This window comes from Zootoca vivipara, chromosome 3 (assembly GCF_963506605.1).
Source record: "Zootoca vivipara chromosome 3, rZooViv1.1, whole genome shotgun sequence".
Classification (NCBI taxonomy): Eukaryota; Metazoa; Chordata; class Lepidosauria; order Squamata; family Lacertidae; genus Zootoca; species Zootoca vivipara.
The window spans coordinates 40890043-40910959 of NC_083278.1; the positions used below are offsets into that span (position 1 = coordinate 40890043).

Genomic DNA, 20917 nt, shown 5'->3' on the forward strand with positions numbered 1-20917 from the left:
CCTGGAGACAAACAAGCCCCACAGCAATCTGTAGGATGAACAGAACTCTTAAAACCTAGCCCTCATCTGAAATGAAGAAAATTTCCATTTAAAAAAAAAAACCACCATGGAGGTCTGATCTTATTCTGCAAAAGATGGCAATGCTAAAAAATACACTAAAAACTAACTTACTTTCCTCAAAGATTTTGAAAAATAAAATGGCATCACAAAGCATAATTGATTCAGCAGCAAGCTGATTTAAAGCATCCATATACTACAAATACTTGCTGAATGAAATATAATTCACACGAAGGAATATGTCAGCTTCATCCACTGAGCTCAAATGAGCAGGGCTTAAATATACATTCTGTCTCAACCTATCTGAATTCTGAAAGTTTTATAGGGGATAGACACATTTTCTAAAAATTTAAGGATGGTAGATTGAAGAGAGTGAGGATGCTATTCAGTGCACTTGAAGATGGGAGGCAAAACTAATCTGGCATCTGGCAATAGAGTACAAAATAATCCTTGCAAAGATACATAAATGGGATACATTTTTTTTGTTCCAGTGATTATGGTATGGTATTTTAAATTAAATAAATATAAGACAAAGATAAACCAAGCAATGATAATGGCTCATCTGAGGTGAGCCATAGGATTTGGCTAGCTTCCCCACCCCAACAGGCCATTTTGACAGGTGGCTGGGTCCACCCACATGTGCATTTCCTGATATCACCATGATGTCAGGTAGCCCAACTTCAGATATCCCAGCCGGGTTTCCAATTTCGTTACAGGTAACTCTTTGGTATTCAGAGATGGCCTGAGCATTAGACACCATTTTCCTCATGTTGCGTTGTCTCTCTCTCATATTCAGTTCCTTAATTTACCAGTGAGTTCTGAGCAACAGAGAAACAACGGCTGGAATACAGGTAGATGAAGACACCAAGCGCAACCAAATACAAGTAAGAGTTTTTCATACCTTAAGAGCAGGATAAAAATCTAACTTCAAACAAAATAAACAAAGAACAGCAGCAGCAATTAAAAAAAACAAAACCCGTTGTATTTCTCCAGTTAAGACAGACATAGAACAAAGCAACTGCAGCACTCCCAGCCTTTGTAACAAATCAGAGTGAAGAAGAGCTGTGTTTTCCACTTCTTTTTGTCTTTTTTCTTGAGAGAAGGAAAAGTGAGATCGTACTCCTATTTCAACGACAAGAAGACTGAAGCCCCCACCCCAAACTGCCCCCAGAGAGCTCCTTGCTGAGGTAAAATTTCAACTAGTGACTTGCCGGTCCACTACCCCAACTTGCAATGTAATTACTGTATCTGGCCAGTTTTTTCAACATACTAGGTCATGCTGGCTGTTGTAGAGAAGGAAAGTTCACTGTACAAAACTCTAAAGATAGCACAATGTTATTATCACTAACTATAAATTGCAACATAATTGTGTGGGTTTTTTCGTGAAAAGAAGGAAAACAGTATGAAACTGCTGCTCACTAATAGCATCAGCTCACTAATTACTATCCATGATTCATTAGAAGCATTCCAAACCTGATTAATGTCAGGTCAAGTTTAACATATGACGGGGTTTATTAGTAATGCTTTGCTATCCCACAGCTTGTCAGTCTTTCACAGCGAGCACCATCTGTTACATGTAGAAATAAGTCAGAACACCAGTAACTCTGACTTACTGCTAGTCACTAATGTATGGTTTCGAAGTTGTCCAGGACACTTAAACTAATAACATTTGACAGCATTAGAAAGCATGTCTGGCATATATTTGCTTGCTTTACAGGCTATTCCTACTACTGCATCTTCTTTCATATAAATTGCATATGATTTCATATAACAATCATGAGAAATGAAACATGCCTGATCTCAGAAACCTATGTTGTTATTATTATTACTAACTATAGATGAATCACACTCAACGTGGTCCAAGCAATTATAAAACATTGTATCAGAGCAGTGTTCAATATACAGATCTGGTTTTTATAATCAACAAATAATCCTAAACTGTAGACTTGGATTTCCAGAATGATGAAACTGCAAACCTAGGAGCATTCCCCATGGCCTATTTAGTCAGTGCCCTGAGGCAAAATGGTCTATGCCCAAATGCACCCTCCCAGATGGACCCTGCAGACTCTATATTTACATCTCAAAAAATTGTTCTCTCTCGTCCTTGATCTTATAAAGGGGGGAGTTATCAATGGCTCAACTGTTCTTCAGAAACTTTCAAAATAATTATCTAACAGTGCAATCCTAAATTTATCTACTCATAAGGAAGTCCCACCAATTTTACAATAGGGTGTCCTCTCAGTTGGGTATATACAGAATTGTAGCCTAAACAATTGCAGCCTAAAGAGAATGGACACCTTTTTATCACCTATTTTTTTAAATGGCACATCAGTTGAAATCGGGCAACAGAAGTTACATTGAACCTGAGAGCAAAAGGGATTAAGATTATGGGTACCTTGTTATATTTAACACCTCCAATAAATTATCCCCCATGCATGTAGTGAGAATATTTTAAAGTTTAAACGGAGTGCACAATCACATTATTAAACTCAGAGCGATAATTCAGCGCCTTGGTGTGTTACTCTTTTAAAAGGTAAAAATTTTCCATTAATTTCCCCAAGATGGTTTCAAGTGCTACTCAAATAAGAAAACCAAACATGTTTTGAGATGATTTTGCTGTAAGATGTTGGAGAACACTTCAAAAAGAAGTGAGATACTTAGTGCATAAAGCACCATTTCAAAGAAAATATTTTTCGGGATTTCATTACTGTGTATTCCAAAGGTATCAATCAGAATCAGACAATGGCTGCTTTTGCCCATTCATATTAAAAGGCCAAACAACAGTGAACCTCAGGCTCTTGCACTCTTCCCTCCTACTCCAGCACAGCTGCAAGGAAGAGGCTAGAAACTTCATTTCTGCTTCATATTAAATGTAACTTTTCATGACATCCGGACCCAGACAAATTGTGATTAATCTTAATTATGGAACCAGCAAAGATGACCCAATTTATGCTGGGCCTTACAGACCTTACTCTATTGCTAGAGGAATCCTCCTGTGGGTTTACTCATGTTTGATTGTTGCTTGCATCAGTAGCTGGCAGGATAAGTTAGGAGTGAGACATGGGAGACCCCTCTGCTGCAGTAGGGACAAAATGGTTGGCTGCCAAGGACTTGGGGTGTGGTTCGTATAGCCTGGTTTCGTTGTTCCATTATGACTCTACCAGTAATGCCAAAATTCAAAGCAAGTTTTGAAAATAATCCACTAATTTCATATATTGTTTAAAAGCAACAAGAAAAGGTGCATCTTGGCAGTCTGGAGGTGGTGAACATGCTGGTTTGGAGTAAGAATGCAATAGTAATAGTAATAGTAATAGCTCTGTTCATCGCCTATCCTGGACTATTCCTTTTTTAATATATATATATATATATATATATATATATATATATATATATAGGATTTTCAAACAAAAAACAAAAACACGCCAAAATGGCAAAAGATTAAAAAAAAGAAAAAAAGAAAAAAAAAGAATTACAAAAACAAATACAGACAATAAAAAAGAGAAAAAATAAACAATCATTATATAACCTCATTTCATAGCATAATTTCGGCTTCCCCGTCCCTCCCTTTCCGAGCCTTTATAATATCCCAATTTGTGCAGCTTTCAAATTATAATCGTATTACATAATCATTGTCTAATTACACATAATCATTGTCCCGTTACAATTCATTACAATTCCTTTATATTAATCACTTATTAAAACCCTATTCTTAATATTTCATTATTTCATTTCATAATTTTCCAATTCTCTACTAACTTCCTTTAGCCTATTTTTTTCCTTTAAAATATTCTAATCAATTTCAATCAACAACTTATTTCTAACCTATTACAATTCCCGCTACCCCCCTCTATCCCCTGGTTAGCAATTCTCTGGTTAGCAGTCCTTCGTACAGTCCGAGTTCAAATCCATATAATCCATCCCAATCGGAATGCCACTTCTCTTTCAACCCACACCATCCCTGAACCACTTCAGCCCACCCTCCTCTCCCCATCCCTTCTTCTGTTGATGCAGTTTCTTAGCTCCCTCCCACCTTCATCTTTCCCTTTTCTTGTCCTCCCATGTAGCTGAACTGTTGCCTGGGGTTCGCCTCCCTCCTCTCACTAGGGGGGCTCGATCCCAGGATAAGTCTTTGTCCTTTACCACTGCTTGGTTGGTTTTACCAGGAGCCCGATCCCTCTCTCTCACTGAGGGGTCGGCATCCTGGTTTTTTTCTTCTTTTTGAGCCTCCTGTTTGTAATCCAGACATTGTGCAGCTTCTCTCACAGGCTGCACTAATTTCACTTGCTGTTGCTCTTCTTGTCCATCCTCTATTAAGTCTTTGTTGTCTTTAGATTCCAAAATTTTAGCATGTGGCTCCTGGTTGTCGATGAGAGTCACAGTGTTGCTTCTGTATATTTTCACTTTTTCCAGCACTTCTTGGGTTTGTTCCCAGATACGTTGTAGCCAGTTATTTTCCATCTTGTGACTTACTGTTTTGACTGGCCAGTTCTTTTATCTCCTCATATTTCAATATGGAGTTTGGGCTGCTGTGCAGGACAATGCTTTGTTCTTTTTATCCACCAATCCAATTTTAAAAGTTCCAATTTCAAACTTTGTTTCCAATTTAAAGAAGAATTGCAAAATTATAAAGAACCAAGTTCAAAAGATCATTAGACAAGTTCAATAAATTGTTTGATAAGAAATTTCCTCAGCTTGTGGCATCCCAATGGCAAATGGTCAGTTTCCAGATTCCTGCCCCCCAGGGTCTCAGAGGGGTCGTTAAAAAAAACACTACATACTTTGCGGATACTCAATAAAACATAAATTCTCCTTCCCTTGGCTCCGCTGCCTCAGGGAAGGGGTTCAGCTTAGCTTTTAAAGAAAGACAGAGTCCTTTCCAGCTCTATGGCTGCAGGCTCGGTATCTGCGTCGTAGATTCCTCGGAGTGGGGGGGGGGGAACGACCTCCGTTTCCTCTTTTAATTCCCTCCCAGGGCCAAATCTTTATAAAGTCCAAATTCAATAATATGATTACTCACAAGTCCGTTTTTATATCTTGGAGGTATCCACCGCTCATCTGTCGCCGGCACGGAGCTGTGCGCCTCAGGGGTAGCAAGTGGACCCAAGGCTCCGTCCCGCTCTTGCGCTCACGGCGCTCCACAAAAAGCCGCCGGGCCGCGAGCCAGGACTTTGGGGAGCTCGGCTGGGTATCCCACATCCCCGGAAAGCCCAATCCGGGGGTTCTCAGGGTGGCTGCGGCGCTCCAGCAGCCTTCCCCCCCCCCCTGTGGCGCTGGGGACTTCGGAGCCCGAAAAATCCCCCGCCGATCGGCAAATGGTGGTAAACCGGAAGTCCTATCCTGGACTATTCCTGAGTATGAATCTGGCTTTGCTGATCTGATTTTTCACTTCATTAGTTGAGTATTGCAGTCTGAGGAATACATGGTGTGAATTCTCAAGTTTGAGTTTCTGTTCAATGTCTCTGAGCAAATACAAATGCCGTCATAAGGACTGGATGCAAACAATGACTTTTGTGATATGTGCTGGGTAGAAGCTGGAAGTTGTAGGCATGTGTAGTGGTCAGAAAGGGTTCCATTTTAAGGTGGTGCTTGTCTGTCCATTAGTTGCACAATAATGTCCACAAAATGAAATAGTTCAGAGATTGGAAAACCTTTTTAGTCTGAGCTTCTAGGCAACCTTCCAGGGGTGGCAGGCCAGTAGTGGGCAAGGCCAGAAGCAAAGGTGAGCAAGAAATGCTAATTTACTTGCATAGTCCTCTTCCCCATCCTAGGAAACAAGAAACATTATCAAAGTTCAAGGGCACATTCTAGCCAGGCAAAAGCACTCGAGGAGAGTGCAAAGCAGGGCCAGTGAGGGATGTGGTATGGGAGAAGTCAGACAGAGATGCCTCAAGGGCTGCATTCTGCCCCGAAGTCTGAGACTTCTCATGCCTGGTCTAGCTGGCGGTGGTGGGGTGAAACTTATCAAAATCCTGGTGGAACTTCCCAAATATCTCCTGCCCATATGCACAGATGATAAAGAAGTCATCAATACAGTGGTACCTTGGTTTACAACTATAATCCGTTCTGGAGGTCCAGTTGTAAACCAAAACAGGTTGTAACCCAAGGTGCACTTTTGCCAATGGGGCCTCCCCAAAAAAATGGTTGTAATATTTAAAAAATTGGTTGTAAATAAAAAAGGGAGACGTTCGTCCGGGTTTGGCGTGGTTGTAATCCAAAACGGTTTTAATCCAAAACGGTTGTAATCCAAAGAGGTTGCAAACCAAGGTACCACTGTATATCTTTGGCAGAGGAAACTCTTTTAGAGGCTGGAGGTGAGAAGCATTGATCTAAGTTAGCCCCATGGTGTTGGCATACTGTGGAGCCATACAAGTACCAGGGTCAGTGGATACACTTTCTCTCCAAAGAAAATGTGCAAAATGCAAAGTGGCAGAGTTTGGCAATTAGATGTGCTATTCACCAGCTGGGATGATATTCCTGTTTGCCTGTAGCTGCCATGTTTTGGTCCATTGCTGGATACTATGGAGGAGACAAGGCTGCTGACAAGGTAAGGCTGTTCAGAAATTTCAGGACTGCAGATAGCTCCCAAGTTAGCAAATTGCTCCGACAAAGATTGAGTGCAGACAGGTGCCTTTTAAGTTTCTGTTTCTGGACTACTTCCTTCAGGCTCCATGCCCTTGTGGAGAATTTCAGCATCTTCAAGGAACAATTCTCTAGCAGCCCTCCTCTATTCCACAGCCTCTCTCGTGGTATGCTCCCCTGTGCTGCTGGACTAGTGAACTGCAATGGGAGGCATCTGGTTCCTCATGCACCCATGGGCTCCAGAATCTGGCCTTACAGGCTCTGGTGGTCCATGAGCTTCTTCTGGATATTCCTGTCTAACAGACTCAGGTACTCAGTAACTTATATTAATGCCAAGTAAAAGAAATATGACCAATAGAAGTCTAAAAAGACATCTATTCAGATAAAATACAGATTCCACCCCATTAAAAGAGGCCACAGATACCCAAAACACTTCAAATTAAAGACCAGAAGTCGGGATAAAGAGGGAAGACCAAGTTCCAAGTTTATTACACAAGAGAGAGAGATAAATCCTTACTTGATACCAAGCAGAGAATTAGTTACTTTGCATAATAATAGATAATTTGACTCAATATAGGTAAAGGTAAAGGAACCCCTGACCATTAGGTCCAGTCATGACCGACTCTGGGGTTGCGGCGCTCATATTGCGTTATTGGCCAAGGGAACCGGCACACAGCTTCCAGCTCATGTGGCCAGCATGACAAAGCTGCTTCTGTAGAAGCAGAGCAGCACACAGAAATGCCTTCGCGCTGTAGCGGTACCTACTCAATATATAAAAGCATAAAAAGTATGTTGGCTTGACAATATTGGGTTGGCGAAGACATATACTGGTCTGAGCATGCTTACGTGATCTGGAATACCCAATCATGCTTCTTCCTCCAACAGACAAAGCCTGCTCCCTTTCCTTTTATCAGGTAACTACGATATGTGTCTGTTTTGCTTATATTACTCATTAATGAACCTTAAATAAAAATATAGCATAGGCTAGCATCAAGGGAACTTAGAAAGAGAAAGAACTCTAGGTCACAGCAACCCTATCCACAGTGGCAGAAGACAGAAAGGCCAGAGGACGGTTGGCAGGCTGCTGGGGGAAGCAGCAGTGGATGGAAGATGCAGAGTGTGCACTGTTCAAAGGAAGAATGGACCAGTAGTGTGGACAGCTTTTAGGACAGGAAACAGAAGAGCAAACGGGGGTGAGGGGTGGGAGCAGCCATTAGAAGACAGCTAGGAAGAAACAACAGAAGTGCGGGCAGTTCTCTGTGATACCAGACAAACCATGTGTGGCTCGCCAACTTGAAAACATCCCTGCTCTATCGTACTTTATTTAGGCTTGGAAAGATTGCTGTTGGTGATGTTAATCATGATACAATCAAAGCCATTTTTTCAACAAAAACTTGAAATCAAAACATGGTTTTCGATGAAGCAGGAACTATGCAAAAGGAAAGGGTAGTGAAAGAATGCATTAAAGGGTAGAGAAAAAGACTTAATAGCCATAGCAGAACAGTATTGATTTAAATCCTAGGTGCACATCTTCTAGTTTTCTTGAGAGCAGCTGGACAAAATAAAGGAGTGAGGAAAGCAGAAATATTGAAAATGGGAAGGAAGAGAGAGGAGAGAAAACAGGAGAAGATGACAAATAGGGCAAAAAAACAAGAAGGAACAGATGGAGCTGGAAGAAGGGCAGGGAGAATAATAATGCCAATTCTGGCAAGAAAGAGAGGGCTGAGAGGTGAGGTGATTCAGTCCTTCCTGAAGGCATGGAAAATGAAAACAAAACTGAAAATCAAACAAAGAAGGGGGTCACAGTTTTGGCAAAAAAAAATCACCAGATGGTGTCAATTGTTTCTCCACCTAAATATGGAGCTTGGAAGCATCCAACAAATACACACATTTCTCCACATCTCTTCGCATGTAATTTTACTTCTATTTCCTATCTGCTGCTTTTTTCACTTTACACTGATGGATTGGAGTCCCCCAAAGTAGCCTTCCAACTTATATTAATTACAGTTAATTCAAAATGTATGAGACTGGAATTTCATCATTTAAAACCTCTCCCTACACTGTTAAGAGCTAGAGGACAGAACATTATTAAATATAGTACTATCTAAAGACAACAAAGACTTCAGAAAATGCAACCGTGCAAACATTAAACGAAGCAGGAAAAAAACAGGAGGTGTAGTTTCAGAATGTATACTTGCCTCAGGGTTTGAAGAAAGTACCATGCTGTTTTATGGTTTACTCTTAGAGACAGAGTTTACTCACTTCCATTTGTCTCGTGCTAGGACCAGCTGTCATGTTTTAAACACATAATATTCTTAGAAACAACACATCATTGCTATACTGTATTGTAGAATTTGGAAAAAGTTGCATAGGTTGACTTAAATGTCATTATTTAACTTTCTGCACTACTCTTTTGCTCACTGTGATCTACAATAACCCTCCATGGAATCATACTCTGTAGGGGGCACAGGGAGACAAACCATCATGTGCCTATACTAGAAAGTCTTAATAAGTCTTTACAGTTTTTTTTACATCATCACGACAGAAGGGAAATGTCAATAATACTCCTTCTCAAGGATAATACTGGCTTAATAATGCTATAAAATGTATACAAAAAAGGTGAACCTACTCATGCACGTAAACGATGGCTCACACATGTATGAACATCACATGATTTGACAGCTGAATATGTGAACAGATTCCTACAGAAAACATCAAATTTAAGGCGATATTAAGTTCCATCTGTCGTGCCTTGCTATGTGAAAGCTCACCCACATATGCAAGTTACCAAATCATGGTGCAATCCTCATGTCATAAATGTGCACTTGTGAACCAGTTTTCAGTTATCTAGCTTACAATATATAAGAACAGCAACCTACATCCAGGGTAGGCATGTTTTAAGCTTGCAGGATTTACTTTGTATTATTTTGCTAAACCTGGCAATATCATTATAATTAAAGAATTCTGAGCCCAGTACGGTAAATTGATTTTGAATACCAGAACTGAGCAGAGCCAAATCATCTAATGAAAGCTCCCAAATGCTTCATACAAGTAGCATTGGAGACAAAATGGTGCCCTGCAGCACCCAATAGCAAAAGTGTGGTGCACCTCCCCACCCTATCCTCTGGATTCAACCATCTGGACCCATGGCAAAACAACACTGAAAGATAATGAAAGAGCAAGGCCATACGCCATCTGTGCTTGGAAACTCTTAAGCTATCTGAAAATTTCAAGGTTTCAAGCAAGCCTTTACCTACAAAGACAGAATCTAAAGAACTCCCTCCCAACTGAGATCAGATGCTTGACAAAGACCTTTCTATTACCATAGGCATTGTTTTTGTTTTCCTTATTCATTTTATCCAGGGCATGCGTTTTTCAATCTTATTGTACACTGCTTGGAAACTTTATTGTTAAGTTGTATATAAACTCTTGAAATAATTAAATAAAGATTGAGCTTCATTTCATATAATCGGAGTAGCCAAGCAACAAGTTTTCTCCCCCTTTCAGCGCTGCCAAAATGCTTATACTATGCATACAAGTGTCCAGGAAGCCCAGATTTTCTAGCTAGAGAAGATTACACCCTGGAAAATGTACAAGGAGAAGTGTATGACTAGGGGAGTAAGAATGGGAGGGTACAGGAATGTCATCTGATGAGGGACATGGGGTGCAGAAAAAGGAAGTATTAGAGAAGATGCGATGAGGCAGGGCTTTTGAAAATTTGGCCCTGGCAAGCCTAAAACTTCTGCAATTTAATACAATTTAAGTGATATTTGTGACCCCCAGCTTATCAATAGTGGCTACCGCTGGCATTTCTTAGGATTACTTTATCCATAAATATATCAATTTTCAAATATTAATATTTTAGACTTTTAGAGAAAGCTTCACAAATTATGTAATATTTTGGATAAACTGAATGGCAAATGGCAAATTGCTGTTTCTAAGAGAATCACATAGGTGAGCTTAATGCAAAGTTTTCATTTGAAGAAATTAATTACACTGTAGCTTAAATTATTCCAGTAGTAATATCAGAAGCAATAAATAATTACACATTATTAAATTACTTTATTATTGTTAAGCACATGTTCCCCCTCTGTTTCATAAAATCTCATATCTCAAGTGCCCCCTGAATTGATTTCCTATATTAAGGACAAATATAATCCTCAGAATAAAATGGACTAGATCCAAAATGAGTAGGTGGGGTGCTTTCCACTGCCCTTTTGTTCTTATACAAAAACCAGTTAAGTGACATGCCCAAACTTGTATCATTTATCTGCCACTGTATGAAGAAGCATTTGATTTTGAAAGAAGGAAACTTTTGGGTGGCAGGAGTTTCAAACATTCCTCCCTTCTTCCTTTATCTACATCACTTGGCTGGCCTCTCTGGTCACTGTTATCAGGAAGAACATAAGTAGGAACTCTATCCAACTCTTTTCCTTTCATTCTGGAAGGACAGGTCATTCTCCCCTCTTTGAGTTCTAACATGTCACGAACACCTCCCTCTCTCCTCTTTTAATTTTTAAAAATACAGGCTAGGCAGAACTGAATTTCAGATCAATTTCAGCTCTCCCCATACTGGGTCTATGAGAACCTGTTGACGATGGACACATACCATAATGTAGATTTTCTTTTTTGAAAAAAGAAAAGAAAATATTTTGCTGACTTCTCTGTGACTTAAATGGTTTCTTAATAGCAAATTCACTCATGGGAACCCATTCACTGATGAACACTTTATAAATCCTCTTAAGTACATAGTAAACATATAGTAAAAGGACAGTAATCTGAAGTAGTAATAATAAATAGTAAGCAAGAACATAGGAAGCTGTCTTATACTGAGTCAGACCATTGGTCCAGCTAGCTCAGTACTTACACTGATTGGAAGTGGCTCTCTGGGATTTCAAGCAGGAGTCTCTCCCAACCCTACATAAAGATGCTGTGGATTGAACTGGAGACTTTTTGGTTGCAAGGCTGCCTCTGAGCTATGGCCTTTCCCCAAGAAACTTATACTCGTTAAACAAAAACAAAAACATGATATGAAGCAGCATTCCTTTAAGCCAAGGGGGAAATTCAAGATGTTTACCCCTCATGGCTGGTGATCAAGTATCATTTTGGTGGAAAGGCAAAAGATCCGTTGGTACAATATACCCTGATTAAGCAAGATTAAAATGCCTATTAGAATGACAGTTACTTACTCTGTTGTTCTTATAATCATAATCTATACTTGGGATTCAATTCTCTGACTGCAGTCCCCAAAATGGCTCCATGCCACAAGGGAGAGGTATCCTCGAGGAAACTCTCAAGATTGCAGAGCAGCCCACAGAAATCAATGGAGAAATCCATGAATTCAAAGTAACTGGATGGGGCATCAAGTATGTCCTTCCACATTCTAAAACCCAATGAGAACTGAGCACAAACCCAGCTGACTATTGAGGAAGTTGAATGTAATGACTGGAATGTTGAGAAGAAGCATTCTAGACTGCAACTTTTTGTTGTAGATATTCACTTGTCCCTTGTCCTTTCCAATGCTCAAAGGTGAGTGATGGTCCTTATGTATACCAAATGGCACTGTCTACATCAAGAGGGAGGCATCAGCAAGCTTGGGGATCTCCAAGGTTTGCAGCAGTACAATAAAGCTTTGTAGGCGGGGAACCCAAGAGGGGAACTGAAAGACAACCCAATAAGTTCTGAGTATGCTCAGTGTCTATGGAATACTTACTGTTGGAGCGGGGGCAGGAAATCAGGAGGAGGAGAAATGGGAGTATCCTTTAAAGGGGGGCATGACTGGTTGGAACAATGAACAATAACACGCCATACTTTTAACTTTTTCTGGGGTCTCACTTGAATGTATTTAATGGAAGAAAATCATTTGATACTATAGTCATTGATATGACCGACTACGCAAAGAGCACAGATTGATAATATGATCTATTATAGTCCATTATAAGAACAGGGTTACACTTCAAGTGGATTTGAAAGTCTAATAGCCACTGAGAAGCAATTTCCATATTGACATCTTGAGGTAGATGTAAACAATATTCACCACTGTTACTTAGCAGGAAGGAAAAACAAAAGACTAAAAAAGTAAGAATGGAAGAATATCTGATTATTTCAGTTAAAAGTACATGCAGCATTCAAATGCAGCAAGAGTTCATGCTTCCATAAATGTGAACATTTATTCCTTGTCTGATGACCTTTGTGGCATGCTGCAAAGCTCTTCTGTTCACTCAGGCATTTACCAATTGGCATGGTAGAGCAGAATCGTATGCCAGGGTTGATGAGCTTTCCCGAGTGACATTTTAGTTGAGGACATAATAGTATGTTATGTTTTATACATGAACTTACAAGTGTCGACAGAAAAGACATTAAAATAAAATAAAAAGTATACTATTGCAGTGGAAAACATAAATGAGGACAGAAACAAACCACCAAGTATTCCAAAAGCTTTCTGTTTTGCTTTTTTGGTTAAGAGTGGACACTACAGTACATCCACATAGTCTACATCTCCATCATAGAATCATAGTATCATAGAGTTGGAAGAGACCACAAGGGTCATCCAGTCCAACCCCCTGCCAAGCAACAACATGTAACATCCCCAAAATTCAGTAACTAGAGCCTGAACCCCAGTTTGTTCCACTCGCCAACCCCCACCACTCCCTCAGCTTAATCCCCTAGAACTTCCCCTTCCCCTTCAATGAATCTTATCCATTTTCCACCTTCCCAACTCTATTTCTGAAGCCACTTCTCTATTCCGCAGTCCCACTTTACCTGCACACATACCATTATTATCACCATCCCCTTTCCCTCCTTTTTTCAACTCTCACTTCACATGGACTACCTGCCATTTCCATGTCTCCTCCTCTTTCCTGTTTTACAGCCCACTTCGCACACATGCCCCATGATGATGTATGTTGCTTCATCTTTGAGATGAACAGAATCTTAAGAACAAGCCTGTCAGTCAGATTGTTCAGTTGATGGATGTACATATACGGGTGCTTGCTTGTTAATAAAGATACCTGTTCTAAATTAATACATTGAATCTGGAACTTCATGTTGAAGACAACAGATAGTATCAAGATTGAAATACATGATGTGAAGGATGAATAAGAGAATCATGTATTGCAACACTGAGCTCCAAGAGCCAAGGGCCTTCTGGTGGTTCCCTCACTATGAGAAGTGAGGTTACAGGGAACCAGACAGAGGGCCTTCTCGGTAGTGGAGCCTGCCCTGTGGAATGCCCTCCCATCAGATGTCAAGGAAATAAGCAACTATCTTACTTTAAAAAAAAAATCTGAATGCAGCCCTGTTTAGGGAAGTTTTTAATTGTATTGTTTTTAACATTCGGTTGGGAGCTGCCCAGAGTGGCTGGGGAAACCCAGTCAGCTGGGTGGGGTATTAATAATAATAATATATTACTACTACTACTACTACTACTACTACTACTACTACTAACTCAGAGTTAAATGTAAAACTAGTAGCCTTCTCTACAACCTGAAAAGCAGCTCCTCATGTTTGGGGGATCTGATTCAGAGGCCTTCTGAATCAGTAAAAATAGCAAAAAGCTCCCAAAAGTTCTGCTGTTGTTGAGGCCCATTGCATTCAACCCAGTGGCACTGCATATCTGTATTACAGTGCCTCCTACATATTTTTTTTACCCAACTATTTCCATATTTTAAAAAGGTCATTAAAAAGACACATCTTGGGAATATGCCAGTCTAATGGATGGCAGGCCACATAAATGGGCACATGTAGCTGACCCTTGATTCAGTTAAATTCAAAACTACAGATAGGCTTTTATTCTGACCTTAAACACTGAAAGCCTGTTGACAGCAGTGAAATGGTTGCTGGATATCTAGACTTTCAATGCATTAGCGTATAACCCCAAAATACTAAACTAATGTCCTTCAGAAACTAAAATTAATGTCACTGCCCTTTGGTTTGTTTTTGTTTTATTATGTATTTTGTGTTCTCTTTTGAATTTTTATGTTGTGAACCACCCTGAAATCTTCAGATGAAGGGCAGTATACAAATTTGATTAATAATAATGTCACTGTCCATTTAAACAGTTGTAAAAATATAAAAGAACAAATTGGATTTTGGAGGGGAAATCGGTGGACTAATTGTATGGACAAGCTAGTTCTATTTTTTGAAAATTATTGTTGGTGTTTGTACATTAGAAATCACATAGCCCTCAGCCAACTTTGGTGTGGTCCACAGGCTCTGACTGCCCAGCTGATTAGTGTTGAGGAGAGGTCAGATTGGAGCATTCTTCAGCTGTTCCATGCACTAATCAGCTTGGCTGAGACAAGGGATACAACTGGATCTCAGCATTTCAGCACAGAGTGATGGGAGACAGGCCACGTAGGAAAGGTGGGTTGGGTATTTGTGTGGTGAAGGGGCAGGTTGTGTCTGTATCTATGAGTAAGGAAGGAAGTCAATACTACCCACCCATAAAGTAAATGCTAGCTGAAATGGTCAACTACAGATCTAATTAAATTATGTTCATTACCGGCTTAACTTGATGTGCTGAAACGTAGGGAAATCAAACACAGATTACTACAATCACTGGCAAACACTTACTGGTTTTACCTACAGTAGACAAGCTATTCATCCCCTTTGAACCCATTAAAGTCAGTAATAGCATCAAACATATTCTTCATACAAGTCTGTCCTCCCCTGTCCCCTAATATGCAACTTAATTTACAAAGCAGAGCCAACATGCTGCTTCACAGCTTTGTTTTTCCTTATGTTTTATGATTTGGTTATTATCTTGGGCATTGCTTTTTCAATGGAAGGAAAAAGTTTAATAAATGAAATTATCCATTAAACTTAACTCATTTTCCAGCCAGAAATAGCCAAAACATACACCTTACTCCCCTCCCCCGGCAAAGCATAGTTTTCTCTATGGTTTCTACTTGGACACAATGTAAGACCAGAAGCAGCCTCACATGTGTCTGTCACTTCTGATTAGTAGGTTCTCAAGCAGGCCTAGGTGGTGAATTCTTATTATCTGCTTCTCACAAGCAGCTCAGGACCCAAGAGGAAATGCTCTCTAATGAAAGCACAATTTAAGCAACCATTACAAATGGCAGGCCACAATCTACCAAGACTTTGGCTTGCCCTTTAATTGATTGATTTGATTTATATTGCACACCTTCAATTTCCAAGAGTTCCCAGGGTGAGAAAATCACTCTTGCGTCTCCTTTAAAAACAAAAACAAAAATCATCCACTTGAACAGTACTTTCTAAATCCAAAAGTCGATTGACATGGCCCCTGACCCTGGAGTCTCACAGTGCTCTGAGGAAGACTTGGATAAGATGATGGTTCAGTCTACTTATACCTGGACAGTCTTTACTATCTCCATCTGTTCCCTCCCATCACAGGATCCCCAAAAGTCCATATCTTAGATCTATTCAAGAGTCAAAGGATACAGAATCAGGCAAGGCCCTTTAAGAAACACAGCCATCTCTTTCAAGAGAGTATGCTGTATTAGGAAGCAGGTTTTCCTTTCCATGGTGGTTTCAGCTCCCTGTTAAGGCAATTATCTTTGCAACAGGGCTCACTGGAGCTGTCCAGGGTTCTGTTTTATCCCTTTATTTTACCTGAATGACTTAACAGGACTGGACCTTCCATGACTTTACCTTACTGCAGGGCCGTGGGCAGGGGAGGAACATTTTTGGCTCCAATGGTCTCTATCGGGTCCTGCCCACAGGCCAACTTCAACAGTTGAGATGGGCAACCCACCAGGATTGACAGGTATGTTCTCCCACCCACCTATCAAAATCCGTTGCATAAGGGTCCCAAGCTTGGGAACCACAGTTCAAACAGGTTTAGCCCATGGCCAAAGGTTCCCCACCCCTGGAGTTCACGCTGACTGACTTCACCTGCCCAGAAGAAACTCAGCTGGACTGTGACTACTTCTCTGCAAGCCTCAAGTCCCTGCAGAACAGGATGCTCACACTGTAAAATAATGTAGTGGACTCTGCTAAAGCACCATATTCTCTACCAGGGAAACATATATAAGGACATTCCCCGCAGGATAAATTTTGCTCATTTTTAGCTTTGGAGAAATGTCCATATGTCTGGACAGTGTCCAGAAGTAACCATTCTCCAAAACATCACTGCATCTCTTTACTTCTAGCTTTAGAACTGGGGGAAATTTTAGTGAGAATGTAACTCTCACATTCATTGAAAGCTAGGGAGGGAGGGAGGGGCCGTCCTCTAAATCACCTTCAAGCATATAGGCAGAGCCCATTTTCTGCAGGAATGTGATATTGCTACCATTCTTTGCTACCTGGGAGCTGCAGACCATCTGGTTAGAAAAGGGGGAAATAATCATGACCATATGAATTGGAGATACAGTGGAGCCTCGCTTAACGAATGCCCTGCTTAACGAAATTTCTGCTTAACGAAAGGATTTTTCGAGCGGAGGTTGCCTCGCTAGACGAATGCGTTTTACGAAAACGCGAATCGCGGTTTCCCATAGGAATGCATTGAAATTCAATTAATGCGTTCCTATGGGCAAAAAAAAATTCAATGCATTCCTATGGGATTCGCTAGACAAATTTTTCGCTATAAGAAAAGACCTGTGGAACGAATTAATTTCGTCTAGCGAGGCACCACTGTAGAAGAAAAAAGGAAGAGAAGAGGAAAGGGTAGAAATCTCACAGCCACTATTTGTTGTTCTGTCAAAAGCCAACATGAGTCTCATCTACCTCTACAATGAAAGACTACTTGGCAAACGATATATGCTACATGCTATTTACATCCTGCCTTCAGTGTACTGATGCTATTTCAAAATATTTTACAAATTCTTGACACACTTGAAGCCTCCTATTTATCAATATCTCAAAAGTACATCCCTGACACAGATCAGCACAAGGGCTAAAACTAGCATCTGCATTCAATAAATACCCTTCTAGTTATTCCTCCCTTTCAATGGATGAGAATTTATGGAGTATAGAATCCACAACAATAGGACTTTATAGGAATAGGAAGAGAGAGTTGTCTCTCTTTTAAATGCAAGGGGAGTGGTCAGATCCACATTCATCTTAAACCTTCCGTTTGAAATCCAAAATTTCACATTCCAAGCATGCAGTTCCTACCGAAGAACTCCCTTTCCCTCTTCCTCTGTTTTTCTAGTAGCATATTCCATAGTATCAAGGAAAAGCTGGTAGGTCAAATGCTTCTCTTCAGTTTGCCAGGAACCGATCAGGTGAAGGACATTCCTGCCTAGCCAGTCACGTTTTGCTTCCCCAAACTCATGCCAAACTGGGGGGGGGGGGGGAGGCAGCAATTTAAGAGTTTTTGAAGTGATTTTTCTTGAAGTGGCAGAGAAAGATTACAGAATTGTTCTGCTAATTTTTTAAATAAATTTTGTTTTATTTAATAAATATTAAAAAATGAGAGGGGAGCAATTGACAATTATGAGAGACTGTTTTTCAAAAAGAGTACGTAATCACAAAATCATATTATTTATTTTTATATCCCTCTAACACTTCAGAGAACTCAAAGTACCATACACTAGATTCCCAAGCAGTTTTTCATTCAGAGACTTAAAAGACTGTGGCATAATTACCTTCAGATCCCATCTCTGTCTCTCAGTTACTTTGGCAGTCAAGCAGAAGGGGAGGGAATGCAGTTAAGAGTGGTCTACTTCTAAGGACTCTCCGGAATCACTGCCATTAAGGATTGTCACTTGTTTTAAGGGAAATCCTGACACCAACATGCCCCCAAAGCAGTACAGAATTCCCATGCAGCTAATCATTTCAAGTAGAATAATATTCTACATAGTTTCAACACCAAGGCTGACACTTCAGTGAGGCGAGGCGAAGCAATTTGCCGTAGGTTGGAGATCTGACCCTGCCACAGCACCCTTGCCCTCACTGCTAATATTGTACACTTGTTGCTGTTGTTGTATCATGGTGGTGGAGGGAGAGATTTGCCAATTGTATTATTGAGCTAAATTTGATCCTATCGTTCGCATTGCCTGCATTGTATAATTCTGATTGTATGCCTTAGCCCCCCCCCCATATTCCGTGGATGCTTTTCTTCTTAAAATGCTTTCCTCTTTGCCTATCTGTGTGTCTAAGTGTAATGTAAGCAAAAGGAACAGTGAGACAGGATGCCCAGCTTGCTATCAAGGACGAATAGCTGGCCTTGTCTGGAGGACAGAACGAGAGGCAGAGAGGGGCTTATTATCAGCGATGATGCACTTCCAGCCTGACACTGGAAGTTGCTAGCTTGATGCATAAACTAGCCTTACTGAAGGCTTACTGAAGGCTTTGTTGAGTCAGCATGTGTTTATGAGAAGGACCGGACACAGGAAGATCCATATATGTATTTGTAACCTATGACCCTCTTGCGTGCGCACTCTTACAGAGTGGATTCCTGAGGAGGGGGGAAGGAGCCCAAGAAGTGTATAAGAATCTTTGCAAATTTGTCTTTCTTTCCTCTTGTCGTGAAATATATGGATCACCAAGAGTCTCTCTAATTAGAGATTAAACTCTTTCTCTGGATTCAACCCTCGGTGTCGTTATTGACTGTCTCTGTCCCTGCCTGGGCGCAACTTAAAGGACCCTTATTAGCCAATAAGGCTACATTTCGAGTGCAGGTGCAGCTGCAGGTGAGAGTGCAGCTACGGTAGCAAGGCAGCAGCAACACGGGCACAACATTGGGGACAGGAAGGAGGCCCAGATTTGGGGGGGGGGGTATTTTGTCTACAGCAGAAAAACATAACGGGCTGTCCCATTCAAACACCCAAGGTCAGCAGAAGAAACAAACCACAAAATGTTTTAAGGAAAAAATCACTCCAATAATTATCTAGAATGAAGAAGACAATATATTCTCCTCCTATGAATGATCCTCATTTCAAACACACATATAGATGGCTCTAGACTTTCCATTAAAGCAACGATAGTACCTTCACCACTACATTGTAGGGATAGAGACAACCCTTTTTCTTGTTCACCACCTTTCTCTAAGTAACTTTTTTGAAACCTCCCCTAAAATGCACATTATACTGTATCAATAAAGGTTTTTTTTAATAAAATAAAATAGTGGATATTAAACAAAAAAACTTATGTTTGAAGGTACTGTATATTTTAAAATGCAAGGATATCTTGAAAGATATTAAAAACCATATGCAAAGAGAATGACAACTCAAAGGACACAGAGTTAAATAATCAAAAACATGTTTACCTTTTTTGAAATGTGGATGTCAAAAAATGGTTTGTTACGAACACTAAAAGGTTCTTGTGCTTTGTCGATTTGTCCAGTCTTCATTTTTTCATGTCGTGGGAATATAATCTCTTTTTCAATACATGCCAGACGAATGTTAAAATCACACTCTCCAACTGGTTGTGCCTGCCAAAAGAAAATACACAATTTGTTAATGTTTGCACATTTATAAAAATCTAAGTGGCATACACAACAATGATCTACAACTAAACAGTATTTTAGTAATAAAATGATAAGCAAAGAAATAACAGGGAGGTATGACATGCCACAACCCTTTTACTCAAATCAGCAGAGTGACTTTACAATTTTATCAATTCAAGAGGGCTATATCACACAGTCAGCTGCAGAAAAATATTCCAAAGAAACCACTAAGTTAAACTGTTACCCATTCTTTGCAAATCCTGCTTTTTGTTTCTGTACCATACAGCACCATCTCTTGGTTATTCCCCCCTTTTCTGCTTCCTCATCTACAGGACTCACTAGCCTCCCATCTTTCTCCTATCCTTCCACAGGTATTTATGAGCAATATCCAACTAACTTGTTCCATCAGTGCAAGAATTTCCACTTGCGCAACAGAACTTTCCCCCCTCTCCCCCCATGCCCCCCTGAATCTGTTCTGGGCGTCCTCCCAACCTACCTGAGACTTGGGGAGGGCACAGGGCAAGGGGTTCCATTGCATGAGAGGGAATCCTTGCGCTGACAGATTGAGTCAGTTTGATCCACCCTATGCATTCCATATTGCTCATTTCTCCCTCTCTCCATCCCACAGCACTCTCCTCTTTGTACCACTGCAGATTTTTATGCAATATTACCCACCTTTATATCTTTCCCTCCTACACAGGTTTGCACACACACACCCTACCAGTTACCTCCTTTTCATTCTTTAAGTCTTTTTGTTTTTGGCTGATTCTGATCCCCTATCAATGCTGTGTGTGACAGTAATAGCTGACAAGGCTTTTACTCTCCCAGGAATGTAGAAACTGCAGGAGTATGACACACAGGTGGGTGGGCAGCATGGCTGGGTGGCTACAACAGACTGAAGAAATT

General features: G+C 40.5%; 1 protein-coding gene across 3 annotated transcripts in view; it reads right to left on the minus strand.

The window, feature by feature from the left end:
- Positions 1-20917, minus strand: part of RNGTT (RNA guanylyltransferase and 5'-phosphatase) — a 119003-nt gene that overhangs the window by 49286 nt on the left and 48800 nt on the right. For all 3 annotated transcript variants that reach the window (XM_035109415.2, XM_035109413.2, XM_035109416.2), the window contains exon 11: positions 19832-19996. In XM_035109415.2, the coding sequence (XP_034965306.1) occupies positions 19832-19996 (165 nt within the window). The remainder of the gene's footprint in view (positions 1-19831; positions 19997-20917) is intronic.